The sequence below is a fragment of the Abramis brama genome (genome assembly GCF_963993115.1).
Source record: "Abramis brama genome assembly, chromosome: 8".
Taxonomy (NCBI): Eukaryota; Metazoa; Chordata; class Actinopteri; order Cypriniformes; family Leuciscidae; genus Abramis; species Abramis brama.
In genome coordinates this window covers 25,994,638-26,016,385 of record NC_139970.1, presented here as the reverse complement: position 1 = coordinate 26,016,385, position 21,748 = coordinate 25,994,638, and the positions used below count along the sequence as shown (strand labels likewise).

Genomic DNA, 21,748 nt, shown 5'->3' with positions numbered 1-21,748 from the left:
TTGGTTATCATCAGTTACTAATTTCATAATTGCATTTTTTTTTTTTTTTTACTTTAATCCAAAGTGCTGTTTTCACACATAGGCCTACTGAAAAATGTAAAAAGGCTATTGGATCACAATGTGGCATTATAAGATGCAAAAATATAACATCAAAATAACTAAATCCCAATAGGATTTCAAATTTCAGGAATAAAAGAGCTCTGACCATCAAGATAACACAGTCCATGCTCAACTTTCCCCACCAGCGTTTCTGAAAAAAGTTGCCAGCCACCACCAGCATTTTTGATAATTTTCACAAGTTTCATGGCCGCCAGAATGTTTTGTATGAATATCTGAAAATGCAAAATGTGCTTAAAAAGAAAGAAAACATTTTATTCAAGCTTCATGCATTATTTTTTTAATCAACATTTGAATGTGGGCAAGTTTAATACAAATAAAAGGATCATTTTGAGCAAAAACCTGAGAAAATCCCGTTTTTGTCAAAGACTACGTCTGGATGGGATTCACTATGATCAAAACATTATAGACGGAGTAAATCGAGTCCCTCAGCAGCACCCCCTAAAGCTGTACAGTTCTACTCGTCCTGGGTCAAAATTTCCTTCAGTTTTAATTTATATGCAGTTTAATGTTGATGATGGCGTTCTTTTTTCACATTATGATATCGCTTTTTGATCTGCTTCTTCGCATGTGTTTTGTTCATGAGGTTCAGTACTCTTTCAGAAGATTTAATAGCGCCCTCTACCGAATAAAAGTGAAAAAACAAGGAAAGAGGTACAATTCCGTCAATGGCGGGGAAAGAGTTAATTTACAGTTTAGCAGTCACAAGTAAAAGATACGAAGGGGAATAAACTAGGCTAGCATTCCACAAGATAAATGTATTACCTCAAACATCGATAACGGATTATTTTTTTTAGTCCTACTTTTGATGGTCTCAGATTTGGAGCTCAAGACACATTGTCTACTAATGAATAAAATAATGAGTTTTAGTTCTAGATCTCACAAATTTCAATAATTAGATATGTATGTTGCATATACCCGCGAGTTTACGTTAAGATCTGTTTAATCGATAGGAAAAAAATAAATAAAAATAATAAATACACTGCAATGAGCCACTTGAATACTTCCCGGCAAACTTATGGATTTCAGTGTATGGGGGAAAAAACACCACGAACATGGTAAGATTTGCAATCCTTTTAATGACATTGTGCCACTGAGAAATTAATGACAGAAAAATGTCATTTATTTACATGACTATTCACAGTGTAAAATAGACTTTATTCAAATACATACAAAAAAGGCTTTCCACCAAAACATTCTCTTAAATAATATTTTCAATGTCACCATGTACATATATACAGCATAATAAAAATACTTTTTTTTAAAGAAGCCACAGATTTATCTATAACATTTATGATGAAGATTTGGTCCCTACATTAGGGTGCAGGGTTAGGAGGGTGAGACGCACAAAGACCAAAATAAGCTAAGGGATACTGAAAATTTGGCAGTAATGTAGGAATACATTAGCAGCAACTTCCCATGTTAATGAATAAGTGGCTCTCTTGACTCTCATGGATGTTTAAATATCAACTTTACATCGTTTGCATGTTTCATTATTATATCCTTCTGGTTGTTACTTCAGTAAATCAAATTTGGTTACTTAATGCATAACTGACTTGCAATTTTCAGCAAAGATATCAAAGTTCATACGTGTTACAGTCCTTACTTATTCACAGAAATTTGCCATGTGGAATAAGGATGTGTGGTTTTTAAGAATAAAAAAAAAAAAAAAAAAAGTTCAAGTAACAACTTTTTTTAAATATAGATAAGAGCTTTTTTTAGAATATCAGGAAAACAAAACTTCAGAAAGATGTTCCTCTGCTGCCAAAAGCTAAATCTTTTGCAACGACATCATTCCTGAGATGAGTTATTTGATAATCAACAATGATTTTTGGAGTGTACAAGACTACAATTAATTATAAAACCTCAATGTCACTCAAACCTCCAACATTAAATAATTGCTTTGTAACTCGCCTTTTTATTGGTGGAGAATATTGCTGATAAAGATCTACTTTCCAGTAAATAATCTTGCCTGAAACCGAATGCAGCAGTGAGTTTGCAGAGACGCTATTCTCGACTGAAATGAAAAATTTGAAAACGTTTATATTGGTGATCAATGCCATGTGTCAAAATGTCACAGGGAACTGTGGGGGGAGAATACAAAAATGCAAATGAGATGAGGCGGAATATGATGCCATTCAACCAGTTCTCTTTGGCACAATTAGATAGGAAAAAACGTCAAGAAAAGTGGAATAAGAAACGTCACGAAAAAGAAAAGGAGCAGTGCGTTTATGACCATCTGACATAGAAACATTCCCATATCCCCCCAGTCCTGAGGTTTAGAGACAACCCATCAAGTCCTCATCGATAAAATCAGCTTCAATACTGATAAAAACTGGAGACACACGAGTGCCAAGTAACGTTACATAAATAGTGCAGATCTGTGCGCGAGTATTTCAAGTAGGGCAGATGGAGTGCTCAGAAACCGTCCAGATGATTCATGCTGTTGGCTCTTAAGTGAATCTCCTCTAAGAAGTTCTCCAGCTGCTCAATCAAGACCCTCTTCTTAAACCTGTGCACGTGCACACAAACAAACACACACACAAACACACAATGTAATTAATTAGTAATTAGATATTAATAGAATAGTAGCGTAATTTTTATGGCTTAATGCATTGGAAGTGCAGACATTTGTGTTCCCACATTATGCCCAAAGTACACTTCAATTTTTACATGAATGCTTAGGCATACGTGCAGCAAACACATACCGAAAGTATACTTTTGATAGCACACAAACACAGGCACTCGACAGTCGACACATGCACACCAGAAAGCTTCATCCTTGTCCAGTGTCTGTACCATTTCTCTCCACAACTTGACCAATATTTTTTTTTTTTTGAGTTTTGTCCAACTTTAGTTTAAATGACTATTGCAAAGTATATATAGGGCATACAAATGGACTTAAACGCTGTATGCATGCATGTATGCATGTATATATAGCGTTTAAGTCCATTTTTATGCCCTTCTCTCAGATGCAAGTCATTGCTTACGCTGCACAAGCGCTCACTACTGGTGGAACCCTTGCAATGTGTTTAAATGTAATGCCCTAAGCCCTTGCGGTTAAAGGACAATTCCGGTGAAAAATGAACCTAGGGGTAATTAACACATGGTTACCGAGTCGATCGTTCCCTGGGATGCGTTTTCATGAAAATCGAATGTAAAGAGTTTTATCTCTAAAAACAGATTAGCTCATAACGCTAGTATATGGGGCACAGAGTAAGTAAAAGTAAATCGCTAGTTAATACCACTAACAAGGCTCAAAATAGCCTCACACTAACACGGTAGCATAATGAGGGTCCTTACATGCAAACCGAAGCATTGAGAACTTTGTAAGTGTACAGACAGTTTAATAAGAAGAGACTTTATAAAGACAGTACATTACGCGTTAACAGGCAGCAGGCATCTTGGAAAACAGTCTCGACTAATCGAGTCACGAACGCCGTGCTACGTTATATTTCACAAACGTAATTCCTATCGACCAGCTCACTTAGCACGGCGTTCGTGACTCGATTAGTTGATTAGTTACATTCGATTTTCATGAAAACGCATCCCAGGGAGCAATCGACTCGGTAACCATGTGTTAATTACCCCTAGGTTCATTTTTCACTGGAATTGTCCTTTAAGTGCGAGCAAAGTGAGTTGCTGTTGTGAAGTCACAGTTGTGTTGCATTGTTGTCTATAGATCTGCATGAAGTGTACATGAGTACAGTAGACTCGCTCCCTCAGTCAGAATCGAGGGTCTGTCCAAATAAACTTCTCTCGTCCACTTGAAGTTGAACGTACTTCAAAATGGTGGCGGGGATTCCACCAAGGGGAAGTGCTTAGGGAAGTTTGCGAATGTATGTCTAAAAGTGGAGTAAAAAACAGGCAATGCTTGCACCTATTGTTGTGTCTCCAGTAGTTTGTTGCTCTGTCTTTCTTTTTTTTACTGCAAATCCAGTGCTGCCACCTTGTGGACCAACTGATTAGTGGCAAAAAAATTCAAGGCGCATATATGAACTAAGCGTACAGTGAAAAATCTGTCTCCATGCATTCTATGCTGATAAAAAAAGTAATTATCATACACTGCAAGTATATCCTTTTGTATGCGTACATTTTTTTTTATTTGGGCTTTACTCTTCGTACAAATACCAATATGTAGTTAATCTACTTCAAAATTTTGAATCTGGAGAAAGGAGTTTACCTGGCAGCCTCTTTGATTATGCTTTGCAGGAAGATCAGACGTGTTTCCAAACTGCCCTGGATTTGCTTGAGGAGGTAGAAGATTTTCTCATAACCTGCGTTAAGGACCGGGGGGGGGGGATTGGTGGTGGAAAGATTTGATGTATGGTGTCATGAGCAATGTCAAAAAATAATTGTAAAACCACAGGAACAAATTAATTTCCCAAGACCGGTAATATTGTACAATGTACAAATAAAAAAAACAAAATGGAACCCAGCTGTAACAATATTACAGATTTTCACATTTAGCAAAAGACGCCAAAATGTCCAGTTGATTTCACAAGACAAAGCGTTGGTGGGAGACCAGCCCTCCTTCGCTTATTGGACGCCGTCCAGGAAAGAGCATCAAGAGAGGAAATGATGGAAACACTTGAGCAGTGTTTAGTTGCAGACATCTGCACATGTGTGTTGTTACTTACGTCTTCCAGGTTTCCGGATCTCCTTGGTGATGAGCACTCTGAGTTCAGAGTTCAGCTCCTGGCTCTCTTCGTTTCTGATTTTCTTCAGCTGGCAGGGGGAAGGGTAGCGGCACGGGGCCTCCTCTTCACCCTCACTGCCCAGAGAGAGCTCGCTCTCGCTGGACTGGCCGTTCTCCTGAACTCCGTCCTGCTGGTTCTCAATCTCATCCAACTGGAGGTGGTTCCTTTGCTCGATCGGTTCAGACTCTGGCACAGGACTCAGCTCCTTGTCCAAGTTGTTGTTGTTTGACTCAAGATGGTTGGTGATGTGGTTTTCCAATTCTGTGTGATCATTATCTGCTGCTGTGTTGGATCAGACATGAAACATGCACAAGTAAAATTGAAGCTTTCATGTTTTAGACACTAAGGAACCAGAATTAAGTGGGATGATTGTCAAACCTGCTACTAAAGGTTTTTTTCTGCATGAATTTATTGCTTACTTACTTCTGGGTGGTGTTTTGGGAGGTGTATATGCCCGTCCCGGCCGAAGAAGTGGAGACATGCAGCGCCTGCGTTTGGGGGCCCCTACCCCAGCAGGACTGCTGGACTCTCCAGGACGTTTGCCTTTGCCTTGAGTGCCAGTAACAAATTCATCTGCCTCATCCACCATCATCGCCTGACATGAAAAGAAGAGAAAAAATGCTATTTGCCTGAAAGTCAAATCTGTGTAGTGCTTCTTTTTGAAAGCCGGAGATCCAAAATTACCTTCTTGTCCAATTTGAAGGGGTTACCAAAAGTGTGCAGACGTTTAGGCTGATCGGGGTCTGCCTCTCTCAGAGGGGACGGGCAATGCTTCAAGAAGTCCTGATAGTTGCCCATCTGAGCTATAGGCACACTGTGAAGCTGATCTAGAAAAAAATAAAATAGATTTGAAGTTACATAATGTTAAAAAATGACCATATAAATGGCATCATGAAATTAACCTTATCACAAATTGAAGTCAAAGGTTTGCAGTTCTTTTGGAAATCAAACTAAATATAATTGAGAGAATCGTCTCGGAATGGAAACCAATAACTATTTATGGCTGTCTGAGCATTACCTTGATCTTGTCCTTTCAGAATGCAGATGCTAGAATGCAGAAGGTTCCGCCTCATGCGACTCAGCTGGTCCAGTAGATGAGCTCTTGGGATATCATAGGGGTTTCGCAATCCTTGTGGTTTTAATGCCTGTGTTGTCAAAGAGGATAAGGGAAAAGATGAGGGATCTGAACTGACCATGGATTACTTGCTGAACAATACCCTGTTGTAAAGTTGGTTATGCACAAAAAATGTGATTCTAAAAAAGCAAAATGTTCCACATATACTCAAAACACTCGCAGTCAATTCCAGCCTTTTAAACATTAATCTCACACTGACTTGATTTAAATTTAGAGAGGTCATATGTATGTGTATTCTTTGTGGATCTCCTGGTCTTGAGCACATGAAAACCGTACAAAACATCTACAAAGTGTGCAGTAGTGTACATGCACGCACTTTATTCAGAGCAGCTAATTGAAAGCCGGCAAACTCCTTGGTGTTTGCCTCCATTGGCAGAGCTGGCCCATCTCCTATGATACTTTGCAGCAGCTGTGTGAAATCCTTTCTGTGGGCCAGAGAGAGGGCGGAGCTTCTGCAGCGAAGTTTAATCCCACCTTCTGGCACCGCCTTTTTCCCTACTGATGCACAAACTCTGTCTGCCTCGACCTTCGTCTGTAACATACACAATTTAATCATTCATAACTTCATAAAACACTTTTAAGAACAAAGCCTTTAAAAACAAGCTATATTAGTACACACCTGCTGACTGAGCTTTTTGAGATAGGTCACAACACTGTAGCTGAGGCCATACTCCATGTTGTCAGCCAGCAAGTTTGGAGCTCCCATCATTCTTAGTGCTTTCCGCAGGGCCTGAAAGAATCAGGATGAAGAAAAAAAGAGAAAATAATTTAATTTAATTACTTTTGTAATGTTAAAATGAACATGAGTGATTCCATTACTTACAGTGATGTAGTAGGGTGGCATTGTTTTAAGATAGTTTTCAAAAGATTGTCGCCACTTCGCTGGAGGCTTGAACTTATGCACAGTAATCAAGTCATCTATAAATGCATGATGAACAGTTATGTGACTTATCCATCAACAATTAAATAAAATACAAAAGCAAATACAGTGTCAAATTCTGATAAATGAGATGTTACTAATGACACTTACCAAGCAAAGGCAGCACCACAGGGTAGTTATAGGGCATGACAAACAGGTTGACACAGGTTAGAGCTGTGCTGGCCTTCAGATAGCCAAATGGCTGCCCGAGTTCCCCGTATTTAGCACTATTACACACAAAAACCTGAGAGAGAATAAAACGTTACAGCAATAAACGTTCAGCCATAGTAGAGGTGCAAGTTAGTGAATTCTGAGGGTGCTTTCACACTAGCACTTTTGGTGCACAACTGGGTTCGATTGACTTCAGAGTTTGGTTCTTTTGGATGATGTGAACGCTGTTTTCCGAACTCGGGTACACACCCTTGAACCGAACCCGAATACGCATAAAAAGGGAGTAGTGTGTAAAGCTGCGATTGCAGGGTGCTGCGACTAAATCTGTGATCAAAACTTCTCAGTGATGAACTGTAATAAATCTAAATATGGATCTCAATTATATTGTTTACGGTTGTGGTTGCTGAATAAATGCACTTACGTAACCTGTGTGAAAATATTAAAACTTTTTGTAGCTGTTTTAATAGAAAAAAACATTTGGAATTATTGGAATTACTATTAGGGATTTCACTGTTCTCATTTTTGAAGAGAAGTTTCTTGTTTTACCAGTTTTCTTAAAGTAGACAGTTAATTTATGATAAATAGCCTAAAATTAATAATTACACTAGATGATGGGGTGTCAAAATTAATCGTTTCTACGATGCATCGCGATGCAGACGATGACGATTCGGTATCGGTTCAGTAATAGACCATAACCGATTATAATGTACCAACGCTTTTCTGACGTCATTTGTCGCGTGGGATACAATGGTCAGAGGGAGGTGAGACGCGAGTGCGAGAAAATTAAAAATGCTCCAACTACTTTAAGAGCCTAGCTACATCTGGGCACATTTCGGCTTTTATGAACAACCTGGTAAGCACGACCTGCAGAAGACACGCGCTGTGTGCGCTCATGTCACGCACAAATAGAATATGCAGGAGGTAATACCACTAACTTGATAAACCACATTAGCCGTTTTCACCCCGAGCTGTTAACGCCTGGCAGAGTCTGCTTTAGCGGATGAGCTCCAACGTCACCCGAATCCGTAGCCAAAAATAAATCATCCACCCGCCCAAATAATTTTCTCTGATTTAAGTATCCGCACCCAATGGTCAAATTACAATTATTCTGTGTTGTTACGCTTGATTATAAATGGATGATCGTCACCTTGCGCTTGGAAACAAAGATGAAGTTCTCAAGGTGAACGCATACCTTCACTCTAGGGGTCAAACAACTAAAAATCAAGTCAGGAATCTTGGTGTGTCACTAGAGTCAGACCTTAGGTTCAGTAGTCATGTCAAAGCAATAACTAAATCAGCATACTATCATCTCAAAAATATTGCAAGAATTAGATGCTTTGTTTCCAGACAAGACTTAGAGAAACTTGTGCATGCTTTCATCACCAGCAGGGTGGATTATTGTAATGGACTCCTCACTGGCCTTCCCAAAAAGACCATAAGACAGTTGCAGCTCATACAGAACGCTGCCGCCAGGATTCTGAGCAGAACCAGAAAATATGAACATATCACACCAGTCCTCAGGTCTCTACACTGGCTCCCAGTTACATTTAGGATTGATTTTAAAGTATTATTACTGGTATATAAATCATTCAATGGCCTAGGACCTCAATATATTGCAGATATGCTCACTGAATATAAGCCCAACAGATCACTCAGATCATTAGGATCATATCAGTTGAAATACCAAGGGTTCACTCTAAGCATGGCGAGTCCGCTTTTAGCTATTATGCCAGCCGCAGCTGGAACCAGCTTCCAGAGGAGATCAGATGTGCTCCTACAGTAGTCACATTCAAATCCAGACTCAAAACACTTCTGTTTAGCTGTGCATTTAATGAATGAGCACTGTGCCACTGTTTGACTGTTTGTACTGTACTGCATTTCATTTTATTTTTCTAAACTGTTTTAATTATTCTTATTTCTTTTTATTATTTTAATTTATTCTATGTAAAGCACTTTGAATTGCCATTGTGTATGAAATGTGCTATATAAATAAACTTGCCTTGCCTTGAACAGTGGATTTGGCGACGGCTGATGCGCGCATCTTTAATGGTAACATAATACACTGATTAATGAGCGCTACTTTCTTTAAAAAAAAAATTTATGACAGATTTCCTTTTCTTAATGGCATAAACAATCTTTACTCCCTTGAAACTTAAACTGGAATGTTACTGTTTCTGTCACTGTGACTTCCCGAACAGGCGAGCATATGCACACACACGCACGCACGCACACACACGCACGCACACACACACACGCGCGCGCACACACACACACGCGCGCGCACACACACACACATCACTTTTGAAGTCAAATTGAAAATTGAGGATGCGGTGCATCATGATATCGAATTGAACTGAATCGATGACATGATAATCGTAATCAAACCGAACTGTGAGACCAGTGTCGGTTCACACCCCTACTAGATGAGGTAAAATAAAGTTGACATTCTCTTGATTTGTGCTTATGGTGAAAGTGAAATAATTATAATGTAATGTAAAAATACTTTTATCAAATGACAACAATCTTTTCAGTTTAACAATTATGCAGCATGATGAAAAAAGTTACTGGACAAAAAAAAAAAAAGGACACAAGTTGACTAAATATGATAAAAACTAAAAAGTACATTTAACACGATAAGCTGATAAAATGAACTAGTTCTCACTCATTTTCCTGACAAGCGTGACTGACTAAGCAACAGGGGTAAACAGCTGCTGCTTTAATTATGAAAATGCACCACGGTTCAGACACAAATACTATAATGTGAAAACAATCCAGCGAGGGCAGGGGGGAGCAATCAAACTCCGGCTCAGTCCAGTCAATCGAACCAAGTGTGCAAGTACCCTGAGTGAACATGTTCCCTGATTAGCATGTATGGCACTAAAATACTGATTCTAGCAGTACCTGCCAGCAGGTGTGTGGTGATTTCCTCTCCAGTATATACTGAGTGAGCGGGGAAGGCTCTAGCTCGTACTTGTCAAAGGGCACTTTGTCAACCACCATGGGCTCTGAATCCACACATGAAAACTTTACTTGTGGGTGAGATGCACGTGGAGGCTGCAGAGGAACACAGGCAACTGAGCATACAGCACACTTACAAGTTTACATTTCACTGGAAAAAATACAGTATTTATCATTTAACAACATACCAGCATCGAAGGCTATGTTCATGGCAAACTCAAGAGTAATAAAATTAACAATAGTCATAATAAAAAATATACTTAAATTAATTGCATACAATCATTTACTTTGCACTAGAAAAACCTAGAGCATATACACATTACATTAGATATAAAAATGACTGAACAGATGGTACAATATACACAAATTGAAACATGTTTTTATCGTACCAAAGTAGGAGAGTTCTGGTCAGGCCAAAAGGACTCCGGGATAGGCCAATGGCCAACAGGAACACCAGTTTTAGGGTTGGGTCTGACATAGATCAACTTATGGCAGCTGTGCCATGATTGAGGTCCATACTTCATCTCTGCTGGACCATCTGGAAAAAACAAACAGTAGTGTCATTAATAATGGCTTGGTTTACATTTTTTGTAAAGCATACACTACCATTCAAATGTTTGGGGTAAGATTTTTTTTCTTCTTTGTTTTGGGAAATTATTTATTTATTTATTTTTCAGCAAGGAAGCACTAAATTGATCAAAAGTGACAGTTAGAAAAGATTTCTATTATTTCACAATATTACGGTTTTATTGTATTTATAATTAATTAATAATTAGATTTATCATTAAAAAAAAACTACAAGCCTGGTCCTCCTTTACCTTCAGTAGGTGGAGGATCAGGTCCAGTCTTCTCAAAATTGATGACGACACCACTCTGGATCTTCTGCACCAGAGACTCCAGGCACTGGTTCAGCATTCTCTGGGAAAACACGCTGTACGAGCGGCCTAAACATAGAAACAAACGGGAAACAGTTCAACTGCATCTGACGTGAGATTTAACTGGAGTGCTTAAATGTAGGGATGCACCGATATGAACGTTTTGGCCGATACCGATAACCCATAATTCTTTACATTTTAAAGCCGATAACCGATATATTGGCCGAAAAATCTAAATTCTAATTTTTATATACTTTGATAGCCTGTATACATAAACAAAAGGCTTACCATTAAAAGCCATGTCCCAAAGTCTTCAACATAAATCAAACATACAATACAGTAACCTAGTTTGAACCAGTGTAAGATTCCTTAACTTTTATAATTAATTTTACACTTGATTGGCCAAATTTCTTTATTCAAAAATGGTAACACTTTATAATAAGGTTTCATTTTGTTAGCATTAGTTAACATGAACCAACAATTAATGAACAATACTTCTACAGCATTTATTAATGTTAAGCTCAACATTTTATAAGACATTAAGATCCAAAGTTATATCTGTTAACATTAGTTAATGCACTGTGAACTTACATGAACACAAATATTTTATTAACTAACATTAACAAAGGCTATTGCTCTGTTACTTCATGTTAGTTAATGCATTAACAAATGAAACCTTATTGTAAAATATTACCAAAAAATATATTGCCTAACAAAAAAATTAAATAAAATTGCTAAATAATGCAAACAAGTCATTGGATAACATTGGGCTGCATATAAAGAAACAAAATGCCATGGATAAATAAAATGGAATCGCCTCCACACAGACAATAAGGAAATTACTTTAAACAAACCATATTGTTGATGAAAGTAATACCAGAACAAAAAAGTGCTAGTTATTAATAATAACGCATCAATGTTTTTTTTTTAAACATTTTTGATATTACAGTAATAGTAAACATCTTTAATATTAGGCTTAACGTTACTGTTTCAAATTACATCATTGCTGTTTGAGCTGCGCGCGCTGAAGCTGAAGAGAACGAACGTTAAACTGAATCGCTTTGCGATTTTTTTAATGTTTTGAATTGCTGTTTGATTGCGCTAGCTGTAGGAGTAGGCTAGCTGAAGAGGAAAACTGAAGAACTTTTCTAGCAGGTTGTTTAAATCAACGAAACGCATTATGTGAGATTAATCAGATATTTATATTACATAAACTTAATATTACGACTTATATCTGCACAAAATGACGTGAATGCACAAGCAAACTTGACTGCGCTGGTCAGAACGTGTAATCCCTATTCTGGACGCGCTATTCCCACAACAACGCGCTGAAATGGCAACTAAAGCCAGAGAATTTACAACGTTTTATAACAATAGTGTTCTCATTATAATGGCATGTCTATGACAGTCCCAATTATATGCATTGCCTTTTGAGCTGCGCACGCTAAAGATGAGGATGATCACCGCCGGTACAATTAAGCGTTTTACTGCATCGTTCATTAACTCTACCAAACGCATCCTATATTAGATCTATACCGGATATACAGTGCCATGCATAAGTTTAGACACCCATGCTAAAGTTGACTAAAAAGAGGAATAAAAAAAATCATCTTTTGGAAATTGAACTTAATGCCTTACTTAAAAAAATTAGGAAAAATCCAACCTTTAAGGACACCAATTTTCTTTGTGAATGAATAATGTATCATAAATAAATAAATGTTCTTCCTTAAAACACAAGGTGCATAAGTCTGGACACCCCATGTTAAATTCCCATAGAGGCAGGCAGATTTTTATTTTTAAAGGCCAGTTACTTCATAGATCCAGGATACTATGCATCCTGATAAAGTTCCCTTGGCCTTTGGAATTAAAATAGCCCCACATCATCACATAGCCTTCACCATACGAGATTAGCATGGAGTGCTTTTCCATAAGATCATCTCTCAATGCAAATCAAACCAGCTATTAGGCTAACTGAAATAAAACCATGCCAATCTCTAGGTATGGTGAAGGCTATGTGATGATGTGGGGCTATTTTAATGTGGGGCCTATGTGACAGATTGGTGCTGCATGTTGCACTTAACTATCTTCCTTTTCGAAGTGATTAAAGTCATTCAAAATCATCATGGCGAACAGCGCACATCTCTCAACTGAAGTAAATCTATTATCTATCGGCTTTGATATATAGGTCTAATTTTCTTATCGGATCGATAACATCAAAAATGACCATTTATCGGCCGATATCGATATGTGCTCGATATATCGTGCATCCCTACTTAAATGTACATTTTATCCACTGCTATGCATATTTGAAGTAAATTAATACTGTCTGCTTTAAGATGAAATGGTTCACTGTGGCCTTTTTTCCTCGTCAGTTCACTGCCAGACCACAGCTATTCACATAAAGCTGCACGCGCGCACACATGCACACACACACACACACACACACACACACACACACACACACACACACAGTAGCCACCCTATTGTTTTTAGTATTTTATCAACATGAGAGGACAGACATTGTTCTTTTCTCTATAGTTTAGTTTGTCTCCATTACACAGATGTATTAGTCAGCACACACAAGTCCAGTAAAATCTGCCCTTGAACCACAATTCAGCAATTCTCTTCAATTCACAATTCACACACTATTTCACAGCATTTAAACGTCACCCAATAGGTATGATCTGACATTTACTCAGCCGGGCATGTACAGCTTCTGAAAGAGTAGGGCTGCCCCCAACAGTCGACTAAAAGTTAAAAGGCTTAAATGACTACATTGATCAGTCAGTTAGTCGCAGAAAAACAACAACAAAAACTCCACAGGAATTGGCAAAAGGAATTGTCATACAGTGACAGATCGCTAAAACTGTTTTTTGCGGTGATATGCCGGGCAGGAAATCCAAAGTGTGGGAACATTTCAAGAATGACCTCAAAAAGGTAACGGGACCTCAAACATGACTTGCAACATGCAAGTAGTAGCCTAATGTTAGCCACTTTACATGGCTGCTCACTCTATCGTTAACATCAACCTAGATAAATGTGCGCTAATAAGGCGAATATCCAAGTGTTTGTGTGGAGCGTAGTAGCTAAATTAGTACCGCACTTATTGCACAACGTCCATGCCATTAGAGCGCATCTTCTCAAAGGCCGGCTTAATTCAGGGTTCCCACACCTTGGTTAACTTCAATTTCAAGAACTTTCCAGGTCCAATATCCTCAAATTCAAGGACTTAATGTGGGGACACATTTCAAGTGAGAGCAAGGTTACATCGTGTTACCTTGTAAGATACATTGTTACAGTTTTTTTTTGTCTCAAACACAACTATGCAAAAAAAACTTTTTTTGGCCATATGACAGATCAGATATTCTATTTGTCGTATTTCTGATTTGCATAAAACTGAAGAATATTCGGTACATCCTATACTGTATTCTAAAATGATCTGATATTTACTTTTGCATGAAACGTTGAGGTACCATTGCTGTAGTTTGGTGCGAAAGCACTTAACGGGAAACGCTTAACATAACGCGAAAATGCGCGCAACTAACGTAAATCAAGCAAGCTAGTATGCATAGGCCACGAAGTGTTGGCGAAATAACACATTAGTGGACTTGAGGGAATAATATGGAATTTTTCCAGAAAACTGTTCTCGCACGAAACAAATTCAAGCACTTTCAAGGACCTGTATCTATGCATGTTTATTTTCAAAAACTTTCCAGGGCCTTGAATTTTTTTTTAGATTCACAAACTTTCAAGGATTTCAAGGACCCGTGGGAACCCTGTAATTGTGAGCAAGACACAGAGCTAACTTCTCTCCGACAATGTTCCCTTCTCATAATATGAGAAGACTGAGATCGGAGAAAATAGTGACGAAGAGTCAGATCTAGGCTTAAATGAATGACTAAGAGTCGACAAGGAAAATCTTTAGTCGACGGCAGGCCTATTAACCAAATCTACTTTTACTGTAACCTCAAAGCTATAAAAACTAAAATAAAATCAAAATCTTTTTCAAATCTTTATTTTAAATGCAAATACCTCCTTTGTGATCTCAAACATACTTGATCAGAAATAATTCTCACACACACAACCCAACCAAATATTTCATGGTGGCTATAAAGCATCTAGCACTAGAACCAATAAACATTGCCAGTCTACTTAAAGGGGTAGCCTACTCCTAAGCTGAGAAAATGGGCTTTCAATAAAACTTGGCTGCCTATGCAGTAGAAATGTGAAAAAAGAAAATTTAAATCTGTGCCAGAGTTAAATTCCATCACTGGGATTCCATTACAATTACTTTGCAATCATTTAGTTATAATGGTGTCGACTTGTATTATTCCCAGGTGCAAGAATTCAAAGAGTAAACATTTAGCGGGAGTGAGTTACTTTTGGTTTCCACTGAAGGATCCAGTTCGTTTTAAGGCGGTGGCTGAAGGCTGTAAAAGAAACGTAAATATGGAGAGGATGACCATGAAACACAGTGTTTTAGGCCAAACGGAAGGGAAAACTGAAAGAAACTGCTGTTCTGTCAGTTCCACCCAACAACCCCCCCCGAGGCAAAACGCTATTGCATACAGGAAAGAAAGCTGTTGCCATAGTGTTTTTTTTTTAACCATAATGCTGTTTAAAGGGTCATGAAACCCTAAACCAAATTTTCTGAGATTTTAACAGAGGTATGTGTGTTGAACACCATTGAAGACAATGTTAGCATCTGTTAGATTTAATAGTAGGGGGAAAATGGTTAAATTTTAGTTTTTTTCCGCTATTTTTGTCTTCCGGGCTTCATCGTGTCCACGTCACAGGCTGTGACATGGCAGAGCACTATAGTACTTTGATGACTCATCGGTGTCTCATAATTATTCATGACTGAGTTTTCTTATCCAATGAGAAGACACTGCCTCTTAATTATTCATGACACCACATGGAACTTTCCAAAGACAGACATGTCAAACTGTGATTTTGCGTAGTAGATGAGAGAGGCAATAATGGGACGCGCGTTTGTTTTCGTGGTGCAAAAGTTCCAGTGCATCTTTCCCCGCGATTCTGCCAGGGCTAGACTCCGGCCATCAACCACGGACACATCTAAACTATGGGTGTGTAGCAACCATTCAACTGGAGAAAGGTGGACTTCGACCTTGTACACCAATGCAGGTTTTGGTCTTGCGAGTGATGCGGTCCCGAGGACTTTTCCTATCGCTTCAGAGGTGTGTGTGTGTGTGTGTCTAAAATGTAACCCTGACCGTTTTACTTGCCTTTTGTTAAATAATCACTCGTTATTAAAATTTAGATATGTCGATAATACCTCAATTGTATGGACCGTATGCTTAGTTTGTGCAAATGTTTATGTCATTGTCCATCTTTATTATGTGTGTTTAGGGGGCGCGTAGATCTAGGCTATGTACGGAACGTTTTTTTTTTTTTTTTTTAAGCGGAAAATTTATTATTTTCAAATATATGCATTTATAGTGTGTATATAAACAAATATATATTTTATAATGGCATAATTATACATGTACATTTATGTGTTTTAAATAGAATTATGATTAGCCTACTGTAGTAGACTAATATGTGTAGCAGGGCATTCAGTTACTTTTGAAAGGACAAAAATAAGGTGTCAGTGTATTTCATTAGACTTTAACTTTGCCAGCTATAAAAAATCTAGCATTTCCTCACGTTTTACCACTGATTTTTAGTGACAGTCGATATGCATGGGCCACTTTGGGCTTTGACCACACCCACTCCCCTCCCTTCTTCTCACACCCACCACGCCCATTTAAGTTGCATTTTTCAAAAAGATTGTGAGCTGGACTTGAGCTGAAAGAGGGGGGTTTCATGACCCTTTAAAGAGTAGACATAGTACAATGCAATTTTCAGTAATGAACCAATAACTGTATAACTGTATGAATACAATAACTGTTCTGTCGATCTGACTGTCCGTGGGTGGGAGATAAAAATGCAAAAGTATAGGCTAATCTGTAGTTTTCACGAAAGCCCTGGAGTTGTCAAAAGTCTGCCGGATGAGGCGTTTTGAATTTCTCGGTCCAGGTAACACAGTGAACGAATAAACATTATTCAGGGCTCGACATTAACGCTTGTCCAGGAGAAGAGAATTTTACTTGCCCGACCAGACAAGTAGCCTGATTAGAACGTCAATAACAAAAAAATAACTAGGCAATCACTAAAACGAGACAATGATTCTGATTTTATTTCATTTATTGTAATTTGCGATCGATAGTGGATAATAAATGTATTACTGACAGTAACGAGGTTACACTGTCGAGGCTTGCGCAGGAGAAATCTAAACAAATGAGCGCAGCACACACTAAAAATGTGGAGTTTTTATATTTTGAAAATATGTTAAGCAACCTCACACGACGAGTGCTGTTTTCCTGAATACCATCACTATTGAAAATGTGACACTGATTTCCTACAACAGTTCAAATAGTAAAAATTAAGTCACTTACATTTTAGATGCAATATTGGCTGTTTTTGTTCCATTTCAGCAGCAAAAATAATTCCAAACAAAGATCACAGGAGAATTATAGCTCATCTCACAGCAACACTCAACCGTGTTTTCATTACTGGATGATTTAGCATTTTGAATGAATCAGTTGAGTCAAAGATTCACTGACCCATTCATAAACATCTGTCTCATTCTTGAATGAATCAGCCGTTTGAACGAATCGTTTGAATGAATAAATCAATGACTCGCTCATTAACACGATCGCCTACCGCCACCTACTGGCGGTTTAGTGTTGTTTAAAAGTAGTATCATTCTTTCCAACATTTCTTATTTGTATATTTAAAACAATTTCATAATATTATTTATTGCAATTGCAATTTTTAAATTATTTAATTTGATCAGCCCTAAAAAGGGTAACAGCTGTTTCTTAATATTAATATACTTAATATTGTGTCTTAATATTCTAAATAATTTAATTTATTGATCAAATTTAGGAATTTAAAATGAAAGATGAAGCATATATTTAATAAGATTGGGGGAGGGGATGCCTTTTAAAAGGTGCAGATATTATAATATGCATATTTAAATATATCAAAGCTGATTGAACACTGATGAGAATATTGCTTCAGAATAATTTATATTTACAATAAAAAAGAATAAAAAAAAAAGAATTCCGGAGTCCGGACAAGCAACTTTTTTACTCTGACACGTGAATGACAGATTTACTTGTCCAAAGGACAAGCACATGAAAAGGCTTAATGTCGAGTCCTTATTATTAATTTTTATATATACTACCGGCATTGTAACAAAAAGCAGGTGGAAAATCTACAAAGTTACATTTTAATTTGAGTTCACTTTTAAAACGTGCAGTCCATTGCCTTTTCTATTCTACACCTTTGTCTCTCTGTGATAAAATTTTCACTTAAAATGTAGTTAAAACGTATACACACCCCCGGTGACCTCACACATGGGTGTAATAGGAGAAGAGTCAAGAGGAACTCCACCCAATGGTTCAGGGTCAGGAGAGGAGTGGCCTGGAATGCGGAGCACTAAAGAGAAGAGTCGCTGGTCCCATCTGAAGGGCTCTTTGGTCAGCTCACTGCCAGGTAATGGTGTTGTCAGGGGTAAATGCAACTGGAGCAGAGAAAAAGGATGAATTAATTCACATTTCATCACATAAATGGAAAAAAATTCCTGTAGGAGACACTGACTTGACCATTACTCATTTTACCAGCTAGAAACTGTTACTTTTACAGATGTGCAAGTCATATTGTTAAAGAGAACAACGGAAGATAGATATGGGAAGGAAGGAGCAAACTATATCAAGAGGAAAAAGTTTAAGTGGGAAAAAAACAAGCACGGGATAGCAAGCACAAAAGAAAAATAGGAAACTCATGACTAGACAGGATGCTATCATGGGTCCGCAAGTCCGGCCCATACTGACACATGACCCACCTCGTCTTGCACCCCAGAACTGCTGGTCAGCTTGCTGCCATCAGTTATGGCCAAAATGATAGCTGGCTCCAAGAAAAAAGGGTTTCTACCCTGCAAAACACAAGACGAAATAAAAATTATAAAATAACCATAAAAACTGTGCACCTGCAGTGGAGCTCATTAGACAAAGGCATAGCTTCATACACCCACTCTTTTTGATGTTAACACACTGACTTCAATATACGAATATAAAATATGACATCTATGCACTGATAAAATAATGTAAACTCAATCAGTTAAATGCTCTGCTCTTTCAATGATTACACTAAATTGTATCTTCAGCACAGTGCAGATTTTATGGATGAGTAATTTCTGAAACAAACACGTAAGCCAGAAACAAAAGAGATCCATTACTATGCAATCACAATAATATAGAGAGTGAGTCTAAATTTACCACAGGCAGGGGAAAGATTTAAAGACCCTACTTTTCTTGTGTCATGTCACTACATGCAGCTCTATTATATGCCAATAATAATCTCAGAGAGAGAATATATTGTCTAAATCATAACCGAAGCATATTTTACAAATTTTTCTTTTTGGTCCAAAAAATAAACATGTAAACAAAAAAGCTGGGGCCTATACCATGAAGCCGATTTAGGTAGCGTGGTAGGTTTAGTTTAGTTTGTGCCAACACTGGGTTTTTTAGGCACCATGAAAGCAGCTCGGCTTTTAGCGGTGTTCATCACCATAGTAACTTATGCTCCACGGATAACCTGCTCTGGGGCAGGATATGTTCTGGGTAAGAGATCGCAAACCAAAAGGTTTGCAGACCAATCAGCTGTAAGCAAAGTGACAGCTCTGATGCAATAAAGTCACTCTCCCAGTTTCTCTTGCTCCAAATAAAAGGTCATTACATAGAAACATTTAAGACAAAATCATCTGGCTTTAAGTGATGATCATATTTATTTTTTATGATTTATATAAATTATTATACCCTTAATTCATTAGACATGAGAAATTTTAGTTTAACAATTATTACACATTTAGTTTAAATGTTTATATCTAATGAATACATACAAAAACGTAAAAACGCAAAGAATCAAAGTAACTTAACTTTTTTCTATATTTTTAAGCCATGTAATTGGCTGTTCATTACTGATGTCACACTTTCATGTGAACAAATTCCACGAACTCAGGATCAAAATCTGATTAGAGAGGAAGTTGATGATCAGTGTCACGGTACAAACAAAGCTTAACCGGATTGTTTTGGTTTTGTCAACACAAAACTAATCCCATAACCCTGAGTTTGTTCAACTACCACAACAAACACAAAATATGTGTGGGGAAATCTTGCATATGTTGCATTTTACCAGCTCAACATGCAGAAATACAAGAACTGTCCTCTAGAAAACTTCTGAGAATTTTTTGTTTAAAACCAATGAACTAAAAAGACACTCAACCTTGAACAATTTTAACTAGAGCACACTTTCACAGCATAATCGAGGTTCCACTTCAGTTAGTCATCGCCCTTATTTGCATCCACGATGCAGTTTACTTATTACAACAGTGTGTCACCAGGGGCCCTTGGGATTGTGTTGGCACAGTGTGAGCCTATTGGGTGCTTGTTTAACTGTGAGATGTTGGGGGTGGGCTCATGGGGTTAGGCCACAGACTTTATACCAGTCCCTGGTTTATAACATACCTGTCCATAGTTGTCTATCCCCGAAACTAATCTATTGAGATTGAGCAAATCAAAAGAGGTCCTTAAAGACTGGCCGATTGATGTCAATCCAACTGCTTGCAGGTTCCTCAGCTCGGTCATAAAAGTGGCATGACTGTCCTTCCATCCGGCCTGAAATATCAAGACACAGCAAATGATTAGTTATGCTTCTAAAGAGATCCTTGCATCACATCCCTTCAGGCAGACACATTGATTTGAAACTGGCTTAGGCAATAATGTAAAGAGCAGTGAAGAGTGCTCTCTCGCCCTCTCTCTGGGTGAGAAAACTAAGTTAGGCTAGTCCCCCATCTCTCTTTCCTCAAACACACACACACACACACACACAGACAGAGAGAGAGAGAGAGAGAGAGAGAGAGAGAGAGAGAGAGAGAGAGAGAGAGAGAGAGAGAGAGAGAGAGAGAGAGAGAGAGAGAGAGAGAGAGAGAGAGAGAGAGAGAGAGCTCTCTGCTGCCACACTGAACAAAATGTCGGCCATGTTTAAACACACAAATTCATGCTGGGCAGAGTGTTTTCACACTACAAATTTAGACGTGGTGTTTTGAAACGCAAACAGACGAGGCGAGTGATTAAAGTGTCTGGAGTGAAATAAAACCGGTTTAGAAAGAAATAAAAGAGTTTGTACCTTAATTCCAGCCGGTGCTTCCTCGAAACTCACTAACATGTATCTGTCTCCCCTGCTGGCCGGATCTCTGCTCCTCAGCTGTGGAGAAAAGTGGATGGAAACGTACGTTTTTTTTCTAAGTTTTCAGTAAAGTAAGAATGTGGAGTAATGACGTGTATTCATTTACCTTCAGGAAAGTCTCAACTGCGCCCTTCGCTATGTCCAGATAGCTAGTGCCCAAGTGGGAGCGCTGGTTCATGGAAGCGGACGTGTCTATCAGAAAAAGTAACACGGGCATTGTGTTGATAATCGCCCCTTCTACATGGACCGAGTGTCAGTGCAAGCGGACAAATGCAGATAAATCTTTTGTTCGCCTCCTGTCGCTGCTGTCAGCACGCTGCTAGCCGGCTAATGCTAACTGTCTCGCGCATTCTTTCTGTCAGAGTGTAGCAGTAACTGTAGTTAGTGTTGAAAGATCGATGCCTTGTAAACTTAAGCAAACCTCAGACCCTAGGGGGGAAAGGTTGTTGATTTACAAGGGAAACGGGTGTTGTTGCTGTAATTTGAAAGAAATGCCTAACTTTTATCATGGTAACTTTCTGTTTAGTTTACGTCCATGATTCTCCTCACTCTGAGATCT

At 38.3% G+C, this 21,748-nt stretch overlaps 1 protein-coding gene across 2 annotated transcripts; it reads right to left on the bottom strand.

Annotated features, from left to right (window-relative positions):
* Window positions 1-1,176: 1,176 nt before the first annotated feature.
* ints6 (integrator complex subunit 6) lies at window positions 1,177-21,741 on the bottom strand. 2 transcript variants are annotated; one of them, XM_084122492.1, is made up of 18 exons: window positions 21,296-21,741; window positions 21,130-21,207; window positions 20,469-20,618; window positions 18,788-18,877; window positions 18,283-18,466; window positions 10,819-10,944; window positions 10,390-10,538; window positions 9,944-10,096; window positions 6,983-7,115; window positions 6,776-6,870; window positions 6,572-6,682; window positions 6,269-6,484; window positions 5,836-5,962; window positions 5,502-5,644; window positions 5,241-5,412; window positions 4,758-5,099; window positions 4,301-4,394; window positions 1,177-2,629 (listed from the first exon to the last, which is right to left on the bottom strand). In XM_084122492.1, exons 1-18 carry the CDS (start codon window positions 21,404-21,406, stop codon window positions 2,536-2,538), a joined length of 2,568 nt encoding a protein of 855 aa, XP_083978618.1. In that variant the 5' UTR covers window positions 21,407-21,741; the 3' UTR covers window positions 1,177-2,535. The 2 variants fall into 2 exon arrangements, with proteins under 2 accessions (XP_083978618.1, XP_083978619.1); XM_084122493.1 differs by having other exon boundaries at window positions 4,758-5,096.
* Window positions 21,742-21,748: the final 7 nt, after the last annotated feature.